The following is a 20,047-nucleotide window of genomic DNA, read 5'->3' as shown; positions in this document are numbered from 1 at the left end:
AGTGCGCTCTCCCAGCACCGCGCAGGGGCCCGGGCGCCAGAGGGCTCGGGACTCGCAGGACTAATGGGATCCGGCTGGGGGTGCGGGCGGCTCTGCGGAAACCTGAGGCCCGGAGGAGGGGAAGCTGGCTCTGCCTTCCAGCCTCTCCAGTCCTTGTATTGCAGGCGGCGGGAGCGTCGCCCAGCTGCGGGCGGGCCCGTTTGGCTTGGGGAAGCCGGCGGCAACCTCCACCAGGCTGGTGCCCAAAACCCCCACCGCGCAAAGGCCGAAGGAACGCGGAGCCTCCGGAAGCCCCCGTCCCAGGCCCCCAGTCCACGCACAGCGCCCTCGGCTCTGATTCGCCATAGACAGTTGCAAAATGAATAAATCACTCACCTCGGGCCAGATCCAAGTTTTACCCAACAGAAGGGGCACGGGACCAAGAACGAACCAACTCACATGGCCACGTCCGGCGCGCACAATCACACGCACACACATAGCCACCCAATTCCTTCCACGAATGTGTCTGTCTGGCATTCGGGAGAGAGGGAGGGAAGCGTTCTGAGGAAGCCCCGTCACCCCGCCCCTTCTCCCTTGCCATGAAATCTAATAATTCATTTTTATTACGAGAGCAGCGCCGTCCTCGCCAGCACGCGCTCACGGAGCCGCACTCCCACGTTCGCTCTCCAACTCGCCAGCTCCCAGAGCGCCTGCATTTTCTCCGGGAGCCGCTTGGAGGTTCATTAATATCATTAGCATTTAACCCCCTCCCTCTTCCCATCTCCTCCCCGCACATGGCTGACGTCAGACCCCGCCAGGAGTTGGGGGAAAAGCTAAGTGGGCCAGGGACGCCCTATTCCCCTCCCCGCGGCTGCCTGTCACAGCGCTTCTGGAGATATTACAGAGGACCCAGCCCGCAGCGACAGGCACAAAGTCACGCGCTGATGAACTTCGGGGACCCTTCGCCGCTGCGTGCGCGCCTCTGCCCGGAAGCCGGGGCCCGGCCGCCTCTTCCCGGGGAAGGTTTCCCAGCGCCCCGGCGTTCCCAGCCGGAGCCCGGCTCCGGCCGCGCGGAGCCCTGCAGCCTCTGAGACCGCGGCGGCGGTGGTTCCTGCTTTGCGTGGAAGAGCGGCGGGCTGCAGAGACCTGCCCACTCCGCACGCCTCTGCGGGGCGAGAGACGGAAGATTGAGTGACAGGGATGGAGAGAGCGGGGGCTGGCGCCCCTGGTGCTCCGTAGGGAGGCCGTTCTCGTGTCTCCGTCTCTGTCCCGCAGTGCTCCTCTGGCTGTCTTCCCTTCTTCTCCAGTCTGCCCGTCCGTCCCGCCGTCTGTCTGTCCATGCGTGTGTCCGTAGCAAACAACAGCCCCAGCAGCTACAGTTTTTGCAAGAGCCGGGAAGACATTTAAGGATGCAGAAATTTCCACTGTGGAACAAATTCTGAGCGCCCGAAGAGCTGCGCAGCGCGCCACCGACACCCACCTGTCCGGCTCGAGGGGCTTCGCAGGCTGGAGCGCGGCTGGAGAGCGGCGGCGCCCGGCGGCGAGGCGGGCGCTGCCGGCAGGGACTCGGGCGGCGCCCACCAACCGCTCCGCCCCGGGACCGCCAGCATGAGCAAGCCGGCTGGATCAACAAGTGGGTACCTCGGGGGCCGCCGCGGGACTCAGGCGCGCGCAACCTGGGTGGGTGGGGAGGCCGGGAGGGCCAGCCCACGGGACTGGCCACGAGCTCCGGAGAGGGACCCTAGCGGGAGTGTGCGCTTTGGCCCAGCTTCTCGTCGACCGAGAGTTGGAGCGATCGGTGGCTAGGGGAGAGCAGTTTCGTTGCTCGGGACTGCCGGGTTCTCCCTCTTTCCGGTGGGGAGGTGGCGAGCCCCGCAGGCCGGCAGTCCCGAGAGCTGCCCCCGGTCCAGCCACCAGGGTCGAGAGGGGTGCGACGGGGCCGGGAACCGGGCCGCAGCTCCAGGAGGCCGCACAGTAACACGCTCGCTCAAAACTCTTAGCCCCCAGCGCGCAAAAGCAACTCTGGGCAAAGCGGATTTTGAATGGAATGCTTCGCACCCCGTTTCTAGCTGTTTCAAATAATCCTGCAAACTGGGAAGCAGAAACCATTTAAAAGTCACATTTCCCTTAATCCTAAATCCGCGTAGGTCATAACTGGGGAATTTAAAGTATGACGAGCCAACTCTAGCAAAGACAGGACCAAAGCCCTAATCCCGAGCACTTTTCGAGCTGGAGCTCCGCGGAGGCAGGAGCGCGCGGCCTGCTTCCTGCGCGCGCTTCTCGCCTTCCTGCAACTTCCTTAGCCGCTGGCTTCCAACAAGGCCCGCCACGCTGCAGCCGACCTCTCGCCAGCGCGGGACGCCGGGGTGCGGAGCTGTGGGTGTGCGAGGGCATTTGTATGCACCGGAGAACCGGCGGGCCTGAGCCGGTGTTGGGCAGGCGCGGCCGCGGCGCTCCGATCTCCCCCACACCCCGGGCCGTTTCAGTTCCCGCCTTCCGGGGACTCTCCGGGGGGATGCGGGTTCCAGAGTCCGAGGCTGGGGGCAGCTGTTGCCGCGGTCCCACACCCCGGAGTCCTCCTGCGCTCCTGTTGCCCGGGTTCTGTTCGCCCACAGCGTTTTATTGGCGCTACGTGCGTTCCTGCCCACCCCCACCCGCGCATTGTCCCGAGGCTTTGAAAAGTTGGGAGCGTTCAGGACACTTCTGAGGAGTGATCAAGAAGCCCCGTTCAAGTGGGATGCCATTCCCGCCCCCTTCTCCCCGCAAAGAAGTAAGATTGTGTTTTCACTTTGTCCGTTTGTTTTGGTTTGCGTGTTGTGGTTAAAAAAAAAAAAAAAAGGAATAGAGCAAAATGACCATGCACAGAAAGAGAAAAGGAGGAATTCTCGGAGTTAGGGAGCTGGGAGGTCAGAAGAACCTTAATCAGGCCCCGGTTCAGAGAGGACCCCTGGGCAGGACTCTCCCTCTGGCCTCGGGCCTACACTGGTGCCCGCTTCAGTTCCAGTTCTGGGAAACCAGGCGGGCCCGCTTTTCGTCGCCTGCTTCCGCGGCGTGAGCGTCCCTGTCGGAAGACGCAGAAGGAGACCTTTCCTGATGCCCTCCAGGTCTCCATGGCGAACCCCGAAGCCCACAGGCCTTGGCGGGCCTCCCAGCTCGCTTGCCCCGGGACAGGCCTCGGGGCCCTTGGAGTAGGCATCTCGGGCCTTTGCGCTCGAGCCGCCGGGGGCCTAGCAAGGCGAGGCCTGGGGTTGGGGATGGGGGGCGAGAGACGGTGCGGGCGCGGAGACCCAGCGGGCACACGGGGGACACTTTGGAGCCTGCCCACTTCCCAAGAGCCTGAACTGGGCCTCGGACGTCTCCAGCACCCAGCACAGGTCGAGCCGCCGCGGCTGAGCTTTCTCGGGCGCGCGGGACAGCGTCCACCCCCTCTCTGAGCCCCCAGCCACGCCGCCGCCGCCTGCGGGCCCTCCGCAGACCCGTGGCGGCAGCCAGGCCCGAAACTTGCGGTCCCGCGGCCCCGGGCGGCCAGGAGGTCGGCGCGCAGCGGGCCGGGTCAGCGGCCGGCCGGGCGGGCGAGGGCTCTGGCTCCCGGCGGGCTGGGCTTCGCGCGGCTGGAGGGCAAAGCGATGTCACCCGGAGCCCTGCCTGGGTGGTAACGAGACCCTGGCCAGTCACCCCCGCAGCCCAGACTAACTTCTTTCAACAGCCTCTGATGGTAATTACAGTAATCGAAGCTGCCATATATCTTTAGGCAATTATGACACACAAAAAGCCCCGAGGGGACCCCCTGGCGAGGGAAGTTAAGAACGGTTTCCCAGCCTCGGGAAACGTCGGATCTCGCTCGGCTGGCTCATTCCGAGGAGCTGTGCCGCAGGGTCACCCAGCTAGTCTCGTGACCCCAAGTCACCTCAGCGCGGCCGGGTGGCGAGTCGGAGGCGCAGGTCTGCGGGGCCCCGGAATGTTCGCGTCCCCCAGCCAGGGCCGCGCCCCGCCCCGCTCAGCTCTCAGCCTCTAATCTGCCGCGGCGGTGGCGGCGGCCTGGGGTAGGGGCGGCGGCCACCTGCTGTGGCCCGGCCCTGGAAGCCCGGGGAGGGTCCCCCACCCTACCCCGGTCTGCCCCCACCCGCATTGGGCTCTCCAGCAGGTGTGTCCTGTGCGTCCTGTCCGGCTGGGGATGCGGGATAGGGGGAAGGGACCCCGTCACTGCTCCTCTCATTGCTTGTCTTGCCACGGGGCAGAGGACAGCCGAGGTGACAGCGTGGCTGAACCCCGAACGCGGACCCCGGCGCGGCCAGGGGAGCGCGCGTTGTGCGAGATGGTCCCTGAAACCCTGAGTGAGGGCACGGCGGCACAGCCCGACAGCCGGCTCCCTGGGGACCAGTGGTAGGCCCGCGGGGTTGCAAGGCGAGACCCGCAGCGGCCCCTCCCTCCGCCGACGCAGCCTCCCCGCCCGCCCCGCGGTGGCCACCGCGCCGCGCGCCTTCCCCGCCGGCCTTTGTGGCGGTCCGGATTCCCATGCTACTCTTTTTGACGGGTCACTGGTGGCTCTATAGGCAGGTGCTGTGGCAGGGTTGTAATTACCCGGGCCGAGCCTGCTCGTCACCGAGCCCCCGCCCCGCCCGCTCCCCCGCGCTCCCCCGCCCCCACCTGAGGCCGAGGCCCGGGGCCTGGGGTGCGGGCCGGGTTCGACGCTGCGGCAGCCGGGCCGCCCTCGCCTTCGCTGCCCGCCCGGGGCCGGACACCCCTGCCTCGCCCCACCCCGGCCTAAATGCCCCCGGAGTTGCAAGGTCGGCCCGGCCTAAGTGGCAGACCCTGGACAGGTAACGCGGAAACATCAAGTGGCTCTAAGCTGTTACCAACGATTGGATTTTACTTTTTTTTTTTTTTTTTTTTACTGGAGTGTTATCACTGTTCTTCATTCCCGCTTTGTTTTGCGGGAGGAAGGATTTCCAGGTCCCCATAAACCGCTTCAGGCACTTGTTGGATTCCTGAAGTTACAGGGAAAGAAAGACCCCCCAGTCGGGGATTCTGGAGTGACTCTCCCGAGGGGTCCGTGGCCGCCGCAGGCTTGCGGGGGGGGGGGGGATCCGCAGGGGACAGCCCGGGAAAATCAGCCCCCGACAGCGGCGGGAAAACAAGAAAAGCCCCTCCCAGAACCAGGCTGCGAAGGTCGTCCATGGGGGACGAGTGATGCGGGGTGGCGGGGCAGCGCCTGCCCTGCCGAGCCCCCGCGGAGCCCGCAGCGGGCCTCGGCCGCCTCTCGAAGATTCAGCCGGCCGCTGCTTTGCCGAGACATCTTCCCCCCCAAGTCCCTGATTTCTCCAAAGCGCTCCCCTAAGCGTTTTTGTGAGAGGTAAAGCGAAAGTTGGACAATCACCACCACCCTTATTATCGTTAATAATCGGAGTATTAGCATCACAATCATCATCCTAATAATAACAACGGCGCGGCGGAGCTCGGAGAGAACCCGATTGCCTTCCAGCTGCCGTCCCCGGTTCCAGCCGAGCGTGCTGGTCTCCTCCTCCCTTGCACGCTGCAAGTTTGTCTCCGCGCGCGCTAACCTCTTCTCTCTCTCTCTCTCTCTCTCTCTCTCTCTCTCTCTCTCTCCTCTCTCTTTCTGCGGAGTGCGAGAGCCGAGCCGGGAGGCGGCGGCGGCCCGCGTCGCCGCGCCGGCCCTCTGTCGTCTTTTATTCCGAAACGGGCCCCGGCGATTAGACGAGACCCAAATACACGTAGCGGTGCATGAATAATGCTCATTGTAGGAAACTGACACTTGCTCAAGGAAAAAAAGTCTAGCTATAAAATCACTTCATTATTTGCTTTTACCGCAGCCTCGGTGCTAATCCCTTCAGAGGTCAGCTTGCCCAGCTTCTCTCTCCCCCTCTCCCCTCTCCTCCCTCCTCCCCGCCCTCCTCTCCCTCGCGCCCCTTCCCGCCTTGCCCGCTTTTCCCGCGATTTCAGGCCGCATTTTAGACATTCCCTGCAAGGTGTGTGGCGACCGCAGCTCGGGGAAGCACTACGGGGTCTACGCCTGCGACGGCTGCTCGGGGTTTTTCAAACGGAGCATCCGAAGGAATCGGACGTATGTCTGCAAATCTGGAAACCAGGTACCTCCGCCAGCGGCGCCCTGCCTCCCCCGTCTTTGTGTGTGCCAAGGCCTCCCCTGCATTCCCCGGCGGCCGGCAGGAGCGGGAGGGGGCCCTGACCTCTCCCTGCCTCCCTCCTCCCGCTAGCCTAATCTCCGAGGCCCCTTGGCTCTGGCCAGGCCGGCTAAGGTGCGGCCGCGCAGGAGGAAGTCGGAATGAAATCTCGTGGAGTCTCCCTAGGAAGTTTTGTTGTTTTGTTTTGCTTCCTTCTCTGATGGATGTTGACCCTAGGTGAGGTCCACACCCAGAAACTTTAGTTACTAAACCGCAAGTAGCAAGCAGGAGAGCGGCTCTGGTCTGTTTCCTCCCTCCCCGTCCCTCTTTGGCCCCCTCACCCTATTCCTTGCAGCACTGCCTGACCACTGCCAGGGATGGCAGAAGTAAAAAGCACTTGGGCATGTGAGGCGAGGTCACCTCCCACGCTAGCTGAGATCCAAGGCGGGCCTTGGCCACTTGGAAGGGAGCCCTGGTGCTCTCTGAGAGAGTGGGCCCTTTCCACTTGTGAGAAGCAATAAGCCTGCTCTGCAGGGGGGCAGTGAGGTTTCAGTGCCCCTGTGATTTTAGCGGGGACCTGTCGGAGACTGGCAGGGCAAGGAAGAAAAGGCTGAAAGGAATGTGCACCTGGGACCCTCCCCAAGGTCCCTGTATCTCCTTGGTGCGACTCTGCTTGGAAGGTGTGCCTTGCTGGTTCCAGTTTGTCTTGAGCAGGCAGAGCTGTCTCAGAGAGATGGAACAGCTGGGGCATAGGTTACATGTGAGAAAAAGCTCCCAGAAGGAGCCAGTAGATGGTCCTTGGCTCAGTTTCCTGCTCAGTCATAGGCTCATTTTAGCCAGCCCAGAGCCCTCTACCCTCACCCTCCGGGGAGACCCCTGACAATGCATTGGTCAGGAACCCAAACAGTAAAGCACTTTCATCATTAAAACAGATGTAGACGTGAGCCAATGCAGCATCTGGAGCTAGTGGGTTAACCTGGTATCTTTTCCTGAAGCCAAGTCTTGCTTGTATCAATTTCTGATAGATTGGCATCCATACCAGCAACAAGAAGACATTTGTGTTTGGAAAAGTTAGTCGAAGCTTCCAACCCCATTACCTGTTTAATTGGGTGCTCAGATCTGCACCACTTTCTGCTTCTCTGCAAGGACACATCAACCCAAAGACACATAGGACTGCATCCCAGTAGCCCTGCAGGATTGTGGGACTGGGTTACCAGATTTGATCAGGCTTCTATGGGGAGTGCACTCTATTTTATGCAATACCCCAAAATTTGAGAATCAAAATGTTCAGATCTTATGCTTGCTATTTGAAAAGGAGATGACTATCAACCCAAACCTATTGACATCTGTCCAAGCAGTGTGCAAAAAAAGCGATAATAGACTCATCAGAGCTGGTGTTCCTCTCTTTGCAAAGAGAATAAATGGGCCCCAGAGAGGCTCTTGCCCTTCTCTGGGGCTGCAGATATTTCGATGTGCTTGATCTGATTGGAAGACACACTTCAGACCTAAGGAAGTTTCCCGTTTTGCATGTGCATGGTTTTCAGAGCACTGGGAAGACAGCATTCGAGGCCAGACATGGATTACATCCAACAACAAATTTCTCAAGCCAGCAAAATGTCCTGAAGAATTCTCCTAGGGACAAACGTGACTTCCTTTCTCTCTCTTAGCCTAAGACTAAGTAAATAACATTCTAATCTTTTATTAACCATCCTGAAGGCCCCTGGGAATCGTGATGAGCCCCAGCCCCACCTTTATTTCAAGCAAATTAACACATTTTAACTTGGAGAGCGGTAGTCTCCTAAAATTGGAATTCCACTGTGCCATTTTCCCTAAGGGATATTTCAGGGGGAAAGTGAACTTACTCCAGCTTCAGAGCATATGCATTTTTGAGATTATGAAGCAAAGTAAAAACAGGTTTATTTTATTCTCTTTCTCTCCACCACATATGGAGTAGTAGCAACCTACATAAATATCAGACAGTATGGAATTTCTTAGGTATTTTCTGTGTATGAAATACACATATGCACATCTGACTATCTGCCTGTGGGTGTGTCCCTCAGAAATGACCCCTGACACTGAGTAATGCCCACACTTTACCTATGGATTTCCTCTTTCAGTGGTCCCATCCCTCCTCCTCCCGCTCCCCCCCCCCACCGGAAAATTGCACTAGGTAAAACGTATTTCTTCTCATGCCTCGGGGTTTGATCAGTCACCAGGCTGTCTCTTCTCAGTCCTTAGTGCCATTTTCGATGACAGTCCATCATATTGACTTCCTGGGCATGTGTCCGCGGTGGGTGTTTCCAGATCTGCCGGGCCCTGGGCGCGTCCCTTCCCACCCCCACCTGCGGCCCCCCATGGGGGAGCCGCTGTGTGTTCGTAATTCCCGGAGGAGTCTGGCCTGTAACACGGCTCTCCACGTGCTGTTTCTAAGGATGCCCTCAAGTACAGAAGCCAAAGTGAGCGAACAGGAGAAGGACCCATACATGCGAGAGATTCATGGGCTCCTCCAGAAAGTAACAGAAAGCGATACACCCCAAGACTTGAAAGAGAAGTTGGCGGGAGGGGATCGGGGCGTGGCCTGACCCGCAAGCCTGCTCCCGGGCCGGGCTCCGAGGCCTCTCCGCCCGGCCGGGTCGCTGTCTCCGGTCCTGAATCCCGCGGTCCCGGGGACGCGGGGACGGCCCTCTCGCGAGATCCTCCCGCGCGGCGAGCCAGGCGCTCTGCTGCTTGAAGAACCCTTCGTCTCCCCGGCCCTGGGCCACCCCTGCGGGCCCCGGGTGCCCCGCTGAAACCCTGGGGGCCTCTGACCACCCGCGCTCTGTTCCAGGGAGGCTGCCCGGTGGACAAGACGCACAGGAACCAGTGCAGGGCGTGTCGCCTGAAGAAGTGTTTGGAAGTCAACATGAACAAAGATGGTAATCAGTGCATTCCTTTCTTCTGGTAATGTTGATTGAGTACTAAGTAAATTATATGTACAGAAAATACACGGCACTCCTGTGCATGTAAATCATCTCACCAGCGCTGCTTTCCAAACTCTGGGAATGGCCTCAGCCTTTCAAGGGTACCTCCCCGGCCCTCGGCAGGAGCTCCCACGCGGCCCCGCTGAACTCCCCAGGGCGAGTGAGGTCAATGCCCACAACCACCCCCAGGAAGGCGGCGCTCCGGGGTACCCCAGGCTGCTGGGGACCTGCACACACTGCCTGTCTCTTGGTCCTAAGCCGTCTCCTCGCCTCTGGTTGCAGCGTTTCGTGGCCACCCCTAAGCTGTTAGCCTTCTCCAGCATCTGCCGTCTGGACAGGCTCTAGGGAGCACACCGCGGGGACTGAGTGACCATGCCGTGTAGGAGGAGGGAGGCCACAGACAGGAAAGCGTGGGATCTGGAGGTCTTGTTTGCAAATTCACCAAGATGCATAAATCAGTGTGCCCATTAGGTCGATGCCGGCTTGTCCCGGGTCTCCTCTCAGTAACACGGCAAAGAGAGAGAAGGAGGCCGAGAGGACGCCTGGCTCCCAGAAAGCTCGCAGAGGGGTACAGCAAGAACGCGGCGGGCCGCAGAGCGCAGTCCCAGCTGCGTCCCACGTTGCAGCCTGGCGAGGGCGCCCCAGGCCCGGGCCAGGGGTGGAGGGGCCTGCTGGGAGGGCGCAGTGGGGCCTGGGCGCCGCGCACCGACTGGGGCCTCGCAGCGGCGGCGGCCTGAGCTGGGTGGCAGCTCCAGGAGGCTGCGTTCCTGCCCGACAGAACTCTTGGCTCAGCGGCGCAGGAAGCAGGAGCGAGCGTGCAAACCTGTTGCACTTATGTATTGACAAGTTGTCAAGCTCGGCGGGCGGAAGATTGCCCTGAATTAATTTGTTTGTTTAAACTGTTGGTGGTAATTCTCACATCTCCCCTGCCTCCCTCCAGCACACTCCCAGACCGGCTGTCCCTCAGCCCGCACCTCCGCTCCGCGTCCCCGGGGTTTGTCCCCCTTTCTCCAGGCGCACCCGGAGCCGGAAAACATTTTGGGGGGTGGTGTAGCCTGGGAGTAGAGGAAGTGGACCCCGAACCTAGCTGGGAAAGTATGTGCCTCGCTGTGCGCGACGCTCCCCAGGCCTATGGGGTCTCTGGCTTCCCAGCGACCCCCGGAGTGGGAGAAGACCCAAACTCTCAGAGAGCGCCCCTCGTGCGTCTTGAGGCCCGGCTGTGGGCGTGGCACATGGGTTGCCGGCTTGTCTTCTCGGCCCCAGCTCCCATAACCGCGTTTGTAGGGGCAGGTGATCTCGGGGTGCCTCCCGCTCTCGTGTCTCCTCTCCTTTCCTCTCGTCACTTTCCGGTGACCTGGCCTGCTCCGATGTGGCGTCTGGCCGGGTCGCGCGGTCGCGGCTCTGGGTCCCGGCGTCTCCAATACCAGGCGCGCCCGCATCCCTCTGTCTCCGCAGCCGTGCAACATGAGCGCGGGCCCCGCACGTCCACCATCCGCAAGCAAGTGGCCCTCTACTTCCGCGGGCACAAGGAGGAGAACGGGGCGGCGGCGCACTTCCCCTCGGCCGCCCTGCCCGCGCCCGCCTTCTTCACCGCGGTCACCCAGCTCGAGCCGCACGGCCTGGAGCTGGCCGCGGTGGCTGCCACCCCGGAGCGGCAAACCCTCGTAAGCCTGGCTCAGCCCACGCCCAAGGTCAGTGATCTAGCCGAGGTGGGGGCTGGGTGGGGAAAGGCACGCACCCTGTTCTCTTGAGCCCTGAGGAGGTCAGGCAGAAGATGGTGCTGCCCCGGGTGCTCCGCTTGTCTCAGCAGGGAGCTCCAGGCCTTCTGCTTCCGGCTGTGGTGGAGCCACGGGTGCTCAGCCATGGGCGCACAGTCTAGTGGCCTTCGGGGCTGCTGCAAATGTGGACTCGCGAGCCCATCCCCTGGAAGTTCCCTCTCGGGGTGCAGCCCAGGTGCTCGTGCCTTTAGGAAACACCCATAGGTTCTAGGGGTGGGGGTGGGGGTGGGTCCCTGTCTAAACCCAGAAGGCAGCCTTCCTGGAGGCCAGGAGAACAGATGCAGTTGCAAATCTCCTGGATCCAGTGTCCTGGGAAAAGTGATGGGTACCTAATGCAAGAGAGAAGTGTGGAGCTCAGGTTGTTACTGTTTGTCTTTTTTTCCTGTTTTTAAAGACTTTTTTTTTTTTTAATTTGTAAGGCAGAGTGACAAGAGAGAGAGGGAGGCTCTGAGAGAGAGAGAGAGAGATTACACTTCCATCTGCTGGTCCAGCCCCAAATACCTGCCACATTCCAGGCTGGGCCAGGCCAGAGCCAGGAGCTAGGAACTCCATCCTGGTCTCCCACATGAATGGCAGGAACCCAAGCACTTGGGCCATCCTTGGCTGCTTTCCCAGAAACATTAGCAGGGAGCTGGATTGGAAGCCGAGCAGCAGGGACTGTAACCAGCGCTGGGATATGGGATGCTGGTCTCTCAAGTGACAAGTGGTGGCACAATCCCATGCAACACATCTCCCACCTGTGGTGCTCACTTGTTAGGACAGGTTCAGGAATCCTGCCTCATTTTCCACACTTCCTTCCCTCACTTGTGAGCTGTGTGGATTTATAGCAGGATCAAGTTCCTACTAGCAGAGACATAGCCTGAACCAACTGGAAAGGCTGCCACCTAGGGACCACCCTTCAGGCCTCCAGCTGGGCCTATCCCAGGCCCCACTCCAGAAGAGACCCCCCTACGATCCTCCTCCAGAGAGGAAGGCCAGCTGCAGCCCCCCGCTGAGGGAAGCCAGACACCTGGGCACATGCACACACACACAATATTTAATATTGCTTTCTTACCCTTGATGTGTATAATAAGCTCGGGAAAGTAGTGTTATGAATATGTTGTCAGTTATGAATGGGAATGCTCTGTGAATGATTAAGATGTCTAATTGAAATATTTCCATAATATACTAATCCTTTCTAAAAATACTCATATGCATATTTGTGTTTGGGATGCCTATTAATTTATACTTTTTTCACATCTATTTTTATTTACACAAATGCAAGCAGCTCTTGTCTAAAATTGGGAGCCAGGCCTGGCTCAGCCCTGGGAAAAATTGTGCTGCAGGGGAAAGAAAAGCCAGACGCCCCTCTGGAAGGGAGTGGCCTGCAGGAAGTGGAAACTGGCCTTCTGCAATGAGGACTGTTTCTCAGACTCTGCGGGTGGGGCTGCTTGGTCCCTACTCAACTCTGGCACCAGCGCACTGAAGCAAAACGGCCAAATTCCCTTTTCTCCCGCTCCTCGTTGTAATTAGAACATGAAACGGTTGGCTCTTCTTGCAAAGCTGTGGCGTCCTCACTTCCAAGTGTCTCTGTCTTCCCCTCGCAGTACCCCCATGAAGTGAATGGGACCCCCATGTATCTCTACGAGGTGGCCACTGAGTCCGTGTGTGAATCCGCCGCCAGGCTTCTCTTCATGAGCATCAAGTGGGCCAAGAGTGTGCCTGCTTTCTCCACGCTGTCTTTGCAAGACCAGGTACGACCAGCAGGGCACTGAGATCCTGTGAGGCAGGAGGTTGGGGAAATAAGCCACCAAGTTCAGCCTTAAAACCCTCAGTGCTGCCTGCATAAAAGCCCTCAGGCAGGTATGCGGTCTGCACAGTAAGGAGGAAGCTGTTCATTATTATTAGCATCCCTCTGTGAGTTCAGATATCTACCTAGGGAACCCTTCATCAGAAACCACATTATGTTATTTCAGGAAGGCTGGGTCTGCTCTATGACGGACGCATAGACCGCTTGCTCTTTCCCTCTCACCTTGATTTAACAGAAACATTGAACTGAATCTTAAATTTAAGTATCTCAATGATTTTTAAAACTGTTGATAAAAGTGTTTTCCTAAGGATATTGGAACCAAGAGGAATGGAGAGTGGTAAGAGCATTCCATCTCATATGATATTTGGAGCTAGCCTCAGGATTTTGCATCGTCGGTTTTGTGTCTCCACTGTGAGAGTCGGTCTTGGCTACCGATTTATCGGCGGTGGGCTCACCGGGTGCGTTGCCCAGCTCCTGCAGGCCAGCATCTCCCTTGATTCTTGAAGTGCTTTTAGAGATTTTGTAAACAAATAGGCATTTTGCATAATTCTGTGGTAGTAAATGACATTCAGAGGGAGGACAATTATCTGCAGCTAAAAATTGCATTGTACCAAAACTCAGAAATTTTGTTGTTAGGATTATCAGACATGGCCCCTGCCAGCATTTTTCTAACCTAAAGGGAAAGGAAGAAAACGAAACATTCATAATTGTTGGCTGTTACCAGCATTTTCATGGAAAATAATGACAGATTCCCCAACAGGCTAATAACATATGGTTCTAAAAGCAAAGGATTTATTTCTTCAACTCATTTAATACCCAATTAAAGCATAACAGTGCCGCTTAGATGAAGCTGTTTCCTGCAGAAAGACCAAGCGGTGTACTAAAAACATTTAATCCTCCAGCATGCGATGTTCTTTTTTTCATGGCAGGAACTTACAAATATGGCCAGGAGTCTATAGTGTTTGCCTTTCCCATAGAATTGTTATTTCCTGTACTTAATGAAATAACACTAAAAGTAAAAAGCATTTTGAAAATTCAACATTTAGTATCATTGTGATTTTGCCTGCTGGCCTTCACAATGCAGCTCTTAACTCCTAAAAGGACATTTTTTCACATAATTCATCCAGAATTGGCTGGTTTTTGAGAGGTTTTTCAAAATGCAAAAATAGAGATTTTCCAAGGTGGTTGTGTCGTATCTTTGCCCAGTGTACTTGTTGGGCTCTAGCCATTTACTGTGTGTGTGTGTGTGTGTGTGTTGTAAGTTGGCTATTTTTTCTCAAAATAAGTATTTGTGAACTCTTTAATCCAAACAAAATTTACTTTGTCTGCCACTTAACCATTTGGTGGAAACCCTCAGACAACAAGCAAACAATAGTGAAGTGGAATCCGGTACATTCATTTAGAAAAGGAGACAGATTCTCATTTTAAATATTCAGTAGCACATTTTATTAGAATGAAAATGACAAGCACCTTGATGCTGTCCACTTATGAGTCTCAGAAAAATCAGGCAGTGAGATGAGGTAAACTCAGCACTACCCGATTAACATAATTACAGCCTGATTTTCCTGCCTGCCTCTTGGGAATTAGTGATTCTTTCTCTCGGTCTCTCTCCCAGCCCAGCCCCCCCACCCCCATGCCTCCAGGAAGATGGGGCCCCCATTGCACAGGGAAGGAGGCCGCCTGCTCGGCTGCCGGGGGCATCGCACAGAGGCTGGGTCTATGGTGTGGCTGAATGGCCAGGAGCCGGTGGATGCAGGACAGGAGGGCTAAACCCTTTGCTGGTGGGAGCAACCCTTGGGGAGCAGAAATAGCTGGCTCTCAGACACATGTGCATAGCTGGAGGCACCTTTTCAAAATGGGACATATGGGAAAATAAGGGAAAGCCAGAATATTCAGGAAAAAAATTTTTTTTACCAAGACCAGCATTTAAAACACTTTTAAAAAATAATGGAAATTTACATATTGAAATTGTTTATAAATTTATAAATTACACACTATATTATATTATACATCTATTGTATGACAGCTGATGCTTTTGGAAGATGCTTGGAGAGAACTGTTTGTTCTAGGAATAGCACAATGGGCCATTCCGGTTGATGCTAACACTCTACTGGCTGTATCTGGTAAGAATTGCACAATTTAATGACTTTGTTGTAGAAATTACCATAAAAATACATTACTGAAAAAAGAACAACATGTAAAGAATAACAAATTCCTGCTGAACAATGGAGTATACCTGTCATTTATAAATCTATATTTAAATGCAAATAATGTTGTTTTGTTGTATTCATGACTGCTTGCATTGTTATTTAAATGCAAATTACTGTGTTTGTTATCATCCAAGAGAAGATTTTATATTAACTTTCATACAATATAGCCAGTTTACATGGAACCAGATATCTTAGAGTGACAATTGAATAGATATTGATATGCAGGATTTTGTCAAAAATCAATATTAAATCATGAAAATGCCTTCATATTAGAGTATTTAGCCCATATTTTTATTCTAGGCATGAATGGTGACAACACAGATTCCCAGAAGCTGAACAAGGTCATATCTGAAATACAGGCTTTGCAAGAGGTGGTGGCTCGGTTTCGACAACTCCGGTTGGATGCTACTGAATTTGCCTGTCTGAAATGCATCGTCACTTTCAAAGCTGGTGAGCAGGCATGGACCCCGTCTCTTCTCCTGCCCCGGTTTTGCCACCTCCCTAGATCAGCCACCCCAAAGTCCGGACTGACCTTTGCAAAAGGCGATGATGGTTTCCAAGGGCGTTGACACTCCCAGGCTGGCACCATCTTTGACAGCTGTGGGGACCTGCGTGATCCCCTGATGGGCACCCACTTCTAGGGAGGCATGTCCCACAGCATTTCCTGTGCTGCATATCACAATTTCTTGGTCTTCACTTCTAGTTCCCACACACAGTGGTTCTGAGCTGAGGAGTTTCCGGAACGCTGCCGCCATTGCAGCTCTTCAAGACGAGGCGCAGCTAACTCTCAACAGCTACATCCATACCAGGTGATCTTTGCTTGCCTTGAATGTGAGCTTCAGAAAATTGTTTCCGTTGTGAATGTGTGAGCAGACAGTGACAATCCAGTCCAAACACTGTGACCATTTATCCTATTGCCAGACCGTTAACCTAGGATCCATGTCTTCACCCATTTCTCAGCGTGGGCAAATCAAATTAGAGGACCATCGCTGGACATATTACAGCTGCCTTGGCTGAACAAATCAATCCATCTAAACACTTGATCACACTTGTGTGACTGGATGTGGGAAGGGTCGAGAAGGAAGGCAGAATATGAAGGCTGATACATTAGGGGGTGGTCACGCATCCTTTGAAGAAAGGGCAGATGCCCATCCCAGATAGAAGGACCAGCGAACTTTCCAGAGAAACTGTCTTTACAAACGCTGTCCTAACTGCTGCTGTGTGCCTCTGGTGATCGGTATCTGTGGAGTTATTTCAGAACAGAGTGCCCACTACACTCCTTGTGGCCAAGCAGGGCCCAATGGCAAAGGCTGATCTTGGCTATTTGTGGAAACTCTGTTTCTAGGGCTCCAGAAAAGCTCCTTGTGGCCCAGCACAAAATGTAGACTTTCTGATTCCATTTGCAGATGAGAATGAATGAATGAGTGAATAAATGCTTTTAGAGAGCATTGGTTAGAGCAGAGGGACTGTTCTTGTTTCTCCCCTTAATTGATCTTGGAAGGGGCTCTGGCCAGCTGTCCCTGTCATCTCAACTTCAGCCACATACCCTGTGCTGGAGGCTGTTAATGCCTCCCTCACTCTGGAGGCCAGAGGAATCTCCAGTCACCTGTGTCCATGGGGCATGGTATCTTTGCTACTCAGATCTCATTTCTATCATAAATCCTCTTGTGAATACTGAATGAATGAAATAGTTCCCTGTCCATGGAATATCCCTGAAACTGTGTTGAGTGATGGCACACCTTGATTACAGAATATGCCTATAGTCTGTGATTCATATTTGTTCAAAATTATAGAAAGGAGCAGCCCATAATTTGGGCGCTTGTTTTCCTACTGAACACCAACTTCCTAAGTGGCCTTTGACATTTAGAGCCATTCCTGTGTGAGTAAGACCAAACTGAGAAGAATGGATACCCAGTGGTTGATTCAGTCAAGGCTTTGCTGGGCACCTGTTATGTGCAGAGTGCCAGACAGGCAGTGTGGGACGCCAGAGAGAACAAGAGGCTGACCCTTTGTCCATGTGTGGGGTCAGAGATGTGATGCAGTTCAGAACAGAGAGGAGAGAGATGTACAGTGGGCACTGGGAGACCCATTCTAGTTGGAGGGGTGAAGGGTGAGGGGCATCAGAAAGACTGACTGGTGGAAGGGACCTGTGAGTTGGTCCTTGGATGGTGGCTGGGGGATGTCAGTGGGGCAGAAGGGCTAGCGCCAGAGGCAGTGGGGAGCTGGTGGAGGTGCCAGAGGTGGGGGATGGGCATCAGAGAGCCTGGCACAGCAGGAGCTGCTGAGAGGAGGACCCAGGAGAACGCAGCCCCAGATTAACAACAACCTGTTGTATGTAAAGAGGCAGAAAGAGAAAGATGGAGAGAGAGACCAATATGTGTAGAGAGAGAGCTCCCATTTGCCGGTTCACAAATGCCCACAGTAACCGGGGCTAGGTCAGGTTGCAGGCAGGATCCAGGAGCTCAATCCAGGTCTTCCACAGGGTGTCAGGAGCCCAATTACTTGTGCTGTTGTCTTAGCAGGAAGTTGGAGTCAGCAGCCAGGTACTTGGACATGGGACTAAACACTACTCCCTACAGCCATCTATTTTAAAGAAGCAGTGGATACACTACATTTCTCTCACCCCGGAAACAAGGAAATTCTTCAGGGAAGGGACATTTCTGTTTGGGCAAGGAATTCTTATTTCATGATAGCTACAGCGATAACAACATTAATATCTTGGTCACGCACGTGACAAAAACAACTTTGCTTCATTTCTTGGCTCCTTCAAATCAGCACTCTTTCCTCTAGCACTTTCCTGTCTAGAAAAATACAGCCCACAGTTGAAATGGAAATTGAACATGCAAACTGAGGGAGTTGTGTGTTACAGCCGTATAAGCTCTTTCTGTAATTATCTAAGGATGTTAAGGAGAAAGGTAGTAATGGACATTTCATACAAACAGTGGGTTATAGCTGAAGATCAAATACTCCAGTCTGTGGTAGGCTCCAAACACTTAAACTTGAAGAGCATCTTCTAGTTATTCCTGCTTGTGGATGAAGTCAGGGCATAGATATTCTAAAAGATAACTCAGAGCAGTCAGACCCCCCACATTGCTGTGGTCCCTGAGCAGCACAGGACTCCACGTAGAATAGACAAATCTTGCTGACAGTCTAATCCAACTAAAGGATCAAAGAAGTAGGTGCGTAGATGAGTAGATAATTTATTTACAGCAAATCAAGAGTTAATTGTCCATGGGTTCTCCCAAAATCCACGCTTTTGGAAGGCAGTTCTTCCTGCTATGGTTTCTCACCAGGGGTGGACGCTGCCCAAGTGGCTGAGAATGTGTAGGTAGGGCTGTTGCCCACTCGCTCGCTGCAGGGTTAGCGCTCTCCTCTGGTCTGGTGGCTCTTGTCCGTGGGTGGTCATGCAGCTGGGCAGTGACAGAGCCAAAAGAGGGCCTCAAAGGCCCAGGTGGATAAGTATCCTATCCGGTGGAAGAGAGAGAAAGAGACTCTTGCATGCCTAAAGCTAGCGATCAGCATAAAGGTTGTTTTCATGCATTGTGCGTGTGGGGTGGGGTCAGCAGCCTGTGAACCGAAGCTCCCAGATGCCTTTGGAGGAATGTGGCTGCTTCTCAGTGCCTAGCACCCCATGGCCCGGGTTGACCCTGACCCAGTCACGGATGTGTGTCCCTGGAGCTCAGGTTTTCAGGTTTGCAGTGCAGAGTGCACTGACCCTTGATTCCAAGCTCTCAGCTACAGACGGAGCAGGAGCCAGTGACGAGGTAGCTCCCAGGCATCTAAAGACAGCAGCAAAGTGGACCTGCCCATCTGAGCACACATGCATGTTGGACAGCAAGAGAGGAAACTGTTAAGCAATTTGTCACATCTTTAATTGTATGCCAATTTCATTGACATGAAAGTTGGGTGGCTTGCCACCCAACAGAACTGAGTCTTTAATTTGCAGCGTAATAAAGATGGAATTATTCCTGAGAGTGACAAAGTATAATGTCTGAATAATAATTTCGAGAACTGCTTAAAAAAGAAGCCATTTTATTTGAGAGAAATGGCCTTGCAAAGGAGCCCTGAGAATGTGAAAATATGGATTTTATTGCTGCCTTCGTCATCACCACCCCGGTTTTTTTCTCTTCTTTTTTTCCAAAGAAACCTTTTATTTAAGGAATACAAATTTCATAAGTACAACTTTAGGATATAGCGATTCTTCCCACCATACCCACCCTCCCACCCCTTTCCCTCCTCCTTCTCCCATTCCCAGTCCTATTCTTCAGTAAGATCCATTTTTGATTAACTTTATACACAGAAGACCAACTCAATACTAAGTAAATAGTTCAACAAAAACAAAACAAAACCTGTTCCTCAACAGTCGAGACAAGGACTGCTCAAAGTCGTTGCCTCTTGAAGATACACCCTGGGCTTTTTCTACAGTGACACCTTAAATTTATTATTTGGTTTGCAAGTAGTATCATGTTTCTTAACTCTATTTTTTTCCTCCAAAATAGATGCAATCCTTTTGCTAGCAGAGAGAGAAAGAGAAAGAGAGAGAGAGAGAGAAAGCAAGCGCCATGTGACTTTGGCACCATTGTTTTTATGTTCTCTGGGTCTTGAGTTAGCTGTTGGCAAAGCAAGAACATTAACAGCTATCTGGGGCTTCACTACATGTAATAATTCAAGAGGCCCCAAATCAGGAGATCTTTCCGGGGGTGATGTGTGTTCAAGTGTAAGACACTGATTCTCATTCGTAATGGACTCTGACCTTGCTTTCATGGCTTCTCATGTTCCAGATACCCCACTCAACCCTGTCGCTTTGGAAAACTCCTGTTGCTCTTGCCAGCTTTACGTTCTATTAGCCCATCAACCATAGAAGAGGTGTTTTTCAAAAAAACCATCGGCAACGTGCCAATCACAAGACTGCTTTCAGATATGTACAAGTCCAGTGACATCTAAGCCCTCCGAGGACCCGCTTTGCAGGATGGGACCGCAGCGGATGAACGGCTGCCCCTGGAGAACAAGCCTCCACTAACCAACCCTGCAGGGAGCGTGCACTGGGGATGTGTAGCCTTCAGGAAAGAAAAATGCCACTTGACACAAAGCAGTTGCATAACCATGGCCTGCTGCCTCGGCCAGGGTGGGGTGGCCCGGGAGGAAAGGGGGTGGGCACTAGGACCGCCTGAGCAGTGCCCTGGGAGGGGGC

The 20,047-nt window shown here is 54.4% G+C and overlaps 1 protein-coding gene across 1 annotated transcript; it reads left to right on the top strand.

The window, feature by feature from the left end:
- Positions 1 to 1,587: 1,587 nt before the first annotated feature.
- Positions 1,588 to 19,800, top strand: NR2E1 (nuclear receptor subfamily 2 group E member 1). Its single transcript, NM_001171323.1, has 9 exons — positions 1,588 to 1,612; positions 5,941 to 6,086; positions 8,947 to 9,034; positions 10,535 to 10,770; positions 12,444 to 12,590; positions 14,673 to 14,769; positions 15,157 to 15,306; positions 15,560 to 15,665; positions 19,638 to 19,800. The coding sequence occupies exons 1-9, from the start codon at positions 1,588 to 1,590 to the stop codon at positions 19,798 to 19,800; spliced, it is 1,158 nt and encodes a 385-aa protein (NP_001164794.1).
- The last annotated feature ends 247 nt before the right edge of the window (positions 19,801 to 20,047 follow it).

This window comes from Oryctolagus cuniculus, chromosome 5 (assembly GCF_964237555.1).
Source record: "Oryctolagus cuniculus chromosome 5, mOryCun1.1, whole genome shotgun sequence".
Classification (NCBI taxonomy): Eukaryota; Metazoa; Chordata; class Mammalia; order Lagomorpha; family Leporidae; genus Oryctolagus; species Oryctolagus cuniculus.
This window is presented reverse-complemented; position numbering and strand designations above follow the sequence as displayed.

What these genes read in the sequence shown, in the direction of transcription:
- NR2E1 (NM_001171323.1), top strand. Translation starts at nt 1,588, where the DNA reads ATGAGCAAGCCGGCTGGATCAACAA. An exon ending in AGTCAACATGAACAAAGATG is followed by an intron (nt 9,035 to 10,534) that starts GTAATCAGTGCA and finishes CTGTCTCCGCAG; the next exon opens with CCGTGCAACATGAGCGCGGG. An exon ending in CATCGTCACTTTCAAAGCTG is followed by an intron (nt 15,307 to 15,559) that starts GTGAGCAGGCAT and finishes CTTCACTTCTAG; the next exon opens with TTCCCACACACAGTGGTTCT.